The sequence below is a fragment of the Cordyceps javanica genome, chromosome 2 (genome assembly GCF_051103115.1).
Source record: "Cordyceps javanica chromosome 2, complete sequence".
In the NCBI taxonomy this organism is placed as follows: Eukaryota; Fungi; Ascomycota; class Sordariomycetes; order Hypocreales; family Cordycipitaceae; genus Cordyceps; species Cordyceps javanica.
Genome location: NC_139296.1, coordinates 356,996 through 364,369, shown reverse-complemented (window position 1 = coordinate 364,369; position 7,374 = coordinate 356,996). Strand labels below are relative to the sequence as shown.

Below are 7,374 nucleotides of genomic sequence, written 5' to 3'. Positions count from 1 at the left end.
CTATCCCTTCTCTATACGTATATGTGTGTGTATGTGTAATTAATGCATGAAAAAGGTTAGGCAACTTGGTGACGGGTTAGTAGGTGGAGGTGGCGTTAGCCTAAAACAAGCTTTGCGACAAGGCGATGACGTTTCCAATAAAGTGCAGGCTCACCATTGGATGCGCTTCGGATTCGGGCGGACATAATAACGGTTTTCAGAGGTTAGAATACCACTTTAAAGTCCCACTTACGAAGCACATCCGGGGAAGAACAATTTATAGATTTGATAGCCGCCAACGCATCCTGGCATCTACAGTGGGTGTACAATACCGTTGATTCGGCCATCGCCCAGAAGCGCAACAAGGCTGAACTTGCGACAACGGTTTTTCCGGCGCTTGCTAGTTTGCGTTAGTAACTGCAGTCATTCTGAGAAGCAGTAAACGGTTGGGGTGAAAAGATGCGTTAGTCTAGGCAGAGATCCTTACAGTAGGTTACTTGGAGGTGGTATTCTTGTTAGTGCCCTGGCACCTGATTTATGAAATGAAAGGATCATCGGCGTACGCGTCGGCCACGTACCGAGAGAGCGGTCAACCTTGCTTTTGATTGGCGTTGTTCGAGTAGTGGGCTGCAGTCATCAGGCTATCAAGGAAGACGGCTGTGAGCGGCCTGTGTTGCGAGGGGAGAAGGTTCCTGTACGGGGGATTCTAATACCTACAGAACTCGGTAAGTTTTTTATAATGTAGTCTATTAGCAGGCTTTTATGCATCTCATCGTAGTCGTGCGAGTCTGGTGCTCGCATGTCAGATTTCACGGCCTTTTGACTAACGATTTGGCCAGAATTCGCGCTGCCTTGCATGTCAATGATCAAATCAAGGCAGGCCACGAGGCCAAGTGACTGCCAATGGCGTGGCAAAAGAGTCGGTACAAAGTGTGGGCGCTTCAGCTATCAGCATCCGTAGCAAGACAGTCGCCGCGAACAGGACGGGCAAGGCTGACCATCAAATCGAGAAATGGTTCACGATATGCCGGGGAGATCGAACTCCTATTCTTGTTCTAGCAACGGCACACTATGTGGGGCAATCTGTGCACTTTCTTCTACCGGTAATTCATAAATCTCACCATCCACAAGCGGTGGATTTTGCGGATACATGACTAGAGCCATACGCATCCATCAGAGACCATCGCCGACGCTCACAAACGGGACTCTAGCTTTCGTGCCTCCTTGTGCCACGTATTGCAGCTAAGCTAATCCACCAGTCAATCCTCAGCTTCCTCCAAGACTCCATTCCCTTCAAGGTGGTCGACTGGTCACCAGGTCGCGCTCAATGAACCTCACGCTCGATAGCACCACTTGGCGCATATGGTGACTCTCCCAGACGCTCAAACACGCATGCCTGGCCGTAGCTCACCGGCGAATAATGCGACAGACAGGCACATGAGTAAGTAGTCAAGAGCGAGGCTGCCTAGAGCTAGGGCACTCGATTAGACATGCTCTGGTATCTAACAAAATGTGCTGGGAAAAAGTACGAGGCATGTCTGCATATTCTAGGTCCAATGACTGCGTTGCACACTACCCTGAAGATTGGTCCCTTTATCATACATGATGCTAATAAACCCCAGGTGATGATTAGAATAAGGAATGTGAAAAGTCGCGTTCAAGATGTGGAGAGATGAATGTTGCAACCAATTGTTTTCTTGTAGAGCTAAATGATATGCCGTGTACAGTCTAACATAGCTCATGCTTTAGTAAACCTGATAGTCTAAAATACTGTCTATAAGAGGTCTCTTGGATAGAAGTAGTCAACAAAGTGGAGATGTAGAAGTCAAATGCGCGACCAAAAGTAGAAGAAGCCCGAAAGTAGGGCCACCGGCCTTGATCAAAGTCTTGAGTATGTAGCTCCGGGGCGGCTCGAAGGAGCTACCTGGTTGGTTTGGCTACTTTGGGCACAACTTCCGAGGTACTGCAGCGCAGGTTCTTTAATAGCCGTCCCGATCAATCTCCTGAATCACCTCGGCCAGCCATGGTGGCTGGCTGTCAGCGCCGTACTCGGCGTTGGGGAAGTTCTTGAAGACGTGATTGGGCATGTAAGGGGCCATGAGAGGCATGTAGCCACGAGAATCACGGACCATCCTGACCTGAGGGTACTGGCCCGAGCCCGAAGGTCCCCAAAAGGGCCGGTTCAGGAAGACCGCACCACAGTCGAGGTAGAAGATCTCCGTTTGGTTCCCGATCCTTTCGTGTCTGACCTCGGGCTGATGATTGCGATCAAACACCTTGAGGTTGACACTGGGGTCATGGGCCACGTAGTGCGAGGTGTCTTCCGTGAGCTTGCAGTTCAGGTCGTACTCGACGGCCAGGCGGGCGGCGAGAAGCGCCACCTCGTGCCGCCTCATGTTGTTGAGCATAGGCTCGCCGCCGGCCGGGCATATGATGGCGGGGCCGAGCATGGGGAAGATCCGCTGGTCTTTCATAACGTCCACGGCAAACTTGCAGATGCCCTCGCTGCGGAGGGGGAAGTTGACCCCCGTCCTGAACCCGCCAGGAGAGTTCACGTCCTGCCCGTTGAAGGAGCCGCGAACGTCTCTGGCGTAGAGGGTGGGGTTCGAGATGCCGTGCTCGGCAAAAAGCACGGATTCGACGGCGCTGGCGAGGCCGGAGAGGCCGGCAGCTCCGAGTGCCATGACGTGAGCAGGACGCATGTTTGTTTTTGCTGGTGGTTTCTTTCTAAAAACGGTTTTGGGGGGGGGGGGGGGGGGGGGGGGGGGTCGTTGAGGAGGAATGAAAAAAAGGGATGACAAAGAAGTCGAGTAGATGAGTAGAGAGTGATTGATTTGTCGGTGACGTCTTTCAAAGTAGAGCCGGGTAGAACAAAGGTCTTTATATAGATGGGAGAACTCGTCCTTTCCAACGAAAGCTGCGACAACTGCGACAGCTGCGACAACTCAGTCGCCGATGGCCTCTTGTTGAACACATACTTGATGGTATATTGTATAATACACACGGCCACATATACTCGGCATCTATATGCCGTGTATACTTGTGGTCTGCTCAGAAACGGCGTCTTAAGCTCCACAAGAAAAAAATGATGGTAGAAAAAGACTCGGTCCAAAAGTCGCTTTTCCGGTGACGTCTCGTGCCCTTCCAGTTTCACGCCTCGTGCCGTATCAAGGGCCGCGCAGTCACTTCTGTCCCGCCTAGCGTGAGTGGTAAACGAGAAGAGTTTCTGTTCTACACAGCAGTCTGGCGGCTATTTTCAGTCTTGAGCACAGATTTTCCCTTGCAACATGTCCCGCTTTGCCGTCGTCGTGACGTGTCTGTGTCCTACGCCACACACACAAGATGTACACACGACGTGGCAGCGTCGTTCGCAGAGGGTCATGCACAATCACTCGTGCGATAATCAAGACTCGGCGTAGTATTTGCTGCTGATTGCATTTGGTTTTGGTCTTAATCCTGCAAGGTTCGCAAAAGCCTTACGGCGAGCCCAATGCCCGGGCGATAGGGAGAACGGCGAGAATTGTGTCATGTAGAATCCACATAGATCAGCAGAGCAGCAAAAAAAAAAAAAAAAAAAAGTTACAGCATTCATCAAGTCATGCATGCCCTTATTCTGTGGAATGCAACGGCCACGATGACCCAGTTTCGGCAAGTTCCCCGAGCTGATTGTTGTGGGATGTATGCGCACGTAGGTGGGCGCGAGAAGAGGGGGCCCCGACAACCACGGCATCAATCAAAATGATGGTCATGACGAGAATTAAAGACCCACCTCGGCTCCGAGGTCAGAGATGACCTGTCCCAGATCCAAACCCAGCTCGGACAGGTCATGTGTATACACCCTCGGCTCCGAAAGGCGCAGGCATTCTTGCGAATGGTGACAGCTCAGTGCAGAAAGCCAGCAAACAGGTGCTCGGCGCCTGCACACTCGGCGGCATCTGCCCGAGTTTTGTGCTGGCAAGGTAAAGAAAGAGTAAGTTGTGTGGATTTTTCTGGCTTGACACGACTCGCAAGAAAACAAACATTGCCTATATTTGACCATGATCAGCACATGCATGTGCTGTTGCATCTGGCCATGATAATTCGCACAAGAAGCAAAATGACATATCTGGGTCACGCGAACAAAGAAGCAGAAAAAAAAGGTTTTAGGAGGCAGGGTATCTTGGAAAACACGTTGCTCAGTCCAAAGACGCCCCGTCTACCAAGTCGTCATGGTGAAGAACTTTTCATTAACAAGCATGTTGCTATGCGGACTGACCTTTATGGCATACTTAGAAATCGCCCAAGAAAAAAAAAACAGAGCGTGGGGGGACGAACCACGCGAACTGACTCATAACCAACGTCATGGACAAAAGGCGGGTTCGTCGCAAATGAGCAAGGTCGATTCTGGGAGGTGTACGGATAGGGTCCTACTTTTTTCAAGGCAGATTTGCAAAGCACTACTGTTAGCCGTCAAGTCATTCCAGAAAACTTACTTCTTCAGTAATCCCGAGTGATTGGCAGACACAATAACGGTGGCGTCCGCTGCAGTCCACGTTGCGGCCCCGCTGCCGTCTGGGGTCGGCGCCGGCAGTCCCGAGGTCGCCCGTCCGCTTTGCTCGCCTAATAGTAGATCAGTCCCTCAACCCGTCAACTTGCCCCGTCTAGGTGTCCACCATCTAATATAGAATAATGAAGAATAATATAGACATGTTTCTACTTGACATAATATACCTCATGGCTATCTTTAAGCCTACTGGTACATAGAGTAATAATCCAGTCGGTTTTTTATATAACTCATATGTTACTCTATAGTATAACCAGCAGGTAGCTACCTACACCCGTCACTTTTTACCCATGGCCTGGATACACCTAAACCCATTTTAGTTGCGTTATATATAGCCTAGCATTCGCAGAGAAAAGCCAGGGCTTCTAGCTAGATTCGAATTACCAACCTATATGACCGCCTATACGTCTTCTATAACACTTTAGTATAGCGCTATCAAGGTGTTTACTTAGTATGATAGACTTGTGTTTTCTAAACTGGAATATAGTAGTTAAGGTGTAAAGCTAGATACTCTCTATACTATTATTAGTTAAAGGATTTATAGTCAATTATAATATTATATTTATCCTACTTACAAGCAGACATATAAAAGTAAAAATGTAAATAAGAGATGGTAGAAGCGACAAGTAATATTAGCCTCATTAATTAATCTTCTATCAAGCAAAATTATAGCCATAGATAGACAAGATGGAAGAAGAAGTGATTTGCCAAGAAAAGGTCTACCCAAGTCCAAAACTATCGTAGGAATATGTGATAGAAGTTGTACGTTAGTCTCTAGACTAAATTTTCTGCCTATCAAGTCAAGTTATAATATATCAGTGACTGAGGACTGTGTGATAGTGGGATACCATTCCTTTGTTGTAGATCTGCCAAGCCAAACTGTGTACTGTAGTACATATCATAAACGTTTACATAAGCTATTAAATATGAGACTGGATGCATGTCAGCCTCCGGGTTGTGCAGGTGGGCTGTCAGCGACTGTGCCGGTCTTCGAATCCGCCTTTAAGTTTGCCAAGAAAGTTGGTTTTCATAGTACAGCGCCGGCGATGGAGGTGCCGGATAGGGCGTGTCGAACGTTAGCCAGCTATTGTTGGGAACTTGCGCAGGGTGAGCGCAATACAAAGGTCAGCGCAGCCCGAACAGGGAACCCGGCTTACTTATCTATACGATTAACCTATAACCACCTGCCCTTGGATACAGCCCTGTCTTTGAGAAGGAGTCTTTGTGAAAGAAAGCTTCACATTGCACACTAGCTTCTAGAAGCTGGAGACGAAAGGGTGGTTTTACTAAAGCACGAATTTTAGTCTCTGGACTGCACTAGAATGCTAGAGAGGTCTGCAAGTTCCATTGTCTCCGGCCATTTTCGGTAGTCTATTTTGGTCGCCCAAGTGCTCTCCAGGCCAACTGATGTCGTTTACTCAGTGTCCATTTTGCTCTTGAGACGGAACAACTCCACTAGAGTAGCATCTCTCTTGCGTTCAAGTTCGTGGACACTTTGAGTGCCAAGTTCCTCAGCAACGCTGTCTCCGAGAGCAGTCAACTGCTCTGGAGTCCAGCTGAATGCATGTGCTTTCATGTCTTCAATCCATTTCTCAGTAGCCGGGCCTAGGTGCTCAAGGAGATGTTTGAAGCCGTCACTTCCTCCACCACCACCCATCGCATTCGACATTAACGGCCCCGTCACAGCCCAGCGCGGTCCGAGGCTGGATGTAACGCACTCGTCTGGAATGGTCTTTTTGTTAGAGATGATAATAATAATCATCATGATGAAAAACTCTGAAATTAAGAGCCACAATGAATTGTCTTACCGAGGTCTTTGGCAGACATGACGCCTCTGCTGACCAGGCTGTAGGCTTCGTTGCACAGCACGGCTTGCAGACGATTGGCTGCGAAGCCGGGAACTTCTTGGCGAATGTGGATGGGCTTGCGGCCAAGTGACTTGTAAAACGACAGCGCAGTTGAGATGCTGGCTTCAGCAGTCTTTGGGTGCGGCACAACCTCGACAAGGGGCATCAGGTGAGGAGGATTGAAGGGATGCCCGATGAGCACACGCTCCGGAGCCCGAGTGCACTGCGCAATGAACTGGGAGCTCGGGAGCCCCGAGGACGAGGACGCTATGGTGACCTCTGGACGGGTTTCCGCGTCAATCTCGCCGAGCAGCTTCGTCTTCAGATCCAGTCTTTCGGGTGCATTCTGGTTTGACGCGCGCGGCCGTTAGCTCAGGCCAGTCCCCCCCCCCCCTAGGTTGGCTCCTACTGGCATTCCAAGCCACGACGTACCTCCTGCACAAAATCGAGCTTGGAATAGTGCTGCTGCATGCTGGCTCCCACGAATTGGTAGTTGGACAGGAAGGCGTTTGGCGCTAGTCCGACATTCTGAAGCGTGGGCCAGATGCTTTCGAGATGCGCATGAAGTTTGCTTTCCGCATCTCGCGCAGGGTCGGACACCAGGACACGCAGACCGTGAGCCAGGAACAGACCGGTCCACGACGCTCCAATGACGCCGGTGCCGATAACGCCAACAGTACGAATTGTTGTCATTGCGATCAGACTGCAGAGGAAAAGAGTGATAAGAGGTTAACGGTCTGGCAGAGTTGGTCATTGTGTATCATGAATAGAGGCCGTCGCCCAAAGTTAAATAATAACACGCATAGCTGGCGCGCGCAATGATGCGATGACGTATTCGGAAACCCTTTTCGCAAGTGCCAAAAAAGAAAAGCGGCCCTTGTAGCCTCGGTTCTTTCTGGTCCGAGGGCAGTCCGCGGGCTTTTTTGTGCTCGCCATCGCGTGGTCCGAAACGGGTCCTAGACACTCCCAATAGCAATATCCAAACCTTCCTGTTCCCAAAAGGGG

General features: G+C 49.9%; 2 protein-coding genes across 2 annotated transcripts; both read right to left on the bottom strand.

Moving 5' to 3' along the window:
• Positions 1-1,958: 1,958 nt before the first annotated feature.
• V2A60_002636 (uncharacterized protein) lies at positions 1,959-2,681 on the bottom strand (the record flags this gene model as incomplete). Its single annotated transcript, XM_083253984.1, has 1 exon — positions 1,959-2,681. One exon carries the CDS (start codon positions 2,679-2,681, stop codon positions 1,959-1,961), a length of 723 nt encoding a protein of 240 aa, XP_083110110.1.
• Positions 2,682-5,936: 3,255 nt separating this feature from the next.
• V2A60_002635 (uncharacterized protein) lies at positions 5,937-7,062 on the bottom strand (the record flags this gene model as incomplete). The annotated part of the gene is made up of 3 exons (XM_083253983.1): positions 5,937-6,244; positions 6,331-6,715; positions 6,802-7,062. 3 exons carry the CDS (start codon positions 7,060-7,062, stop codon positions 5,937-5,939), a joined length of 954 nt encoding a protein of 317 aa, XP_083110109.1.
• Positions 7,063-7,374: the final 312 nt, after the last annotated feature.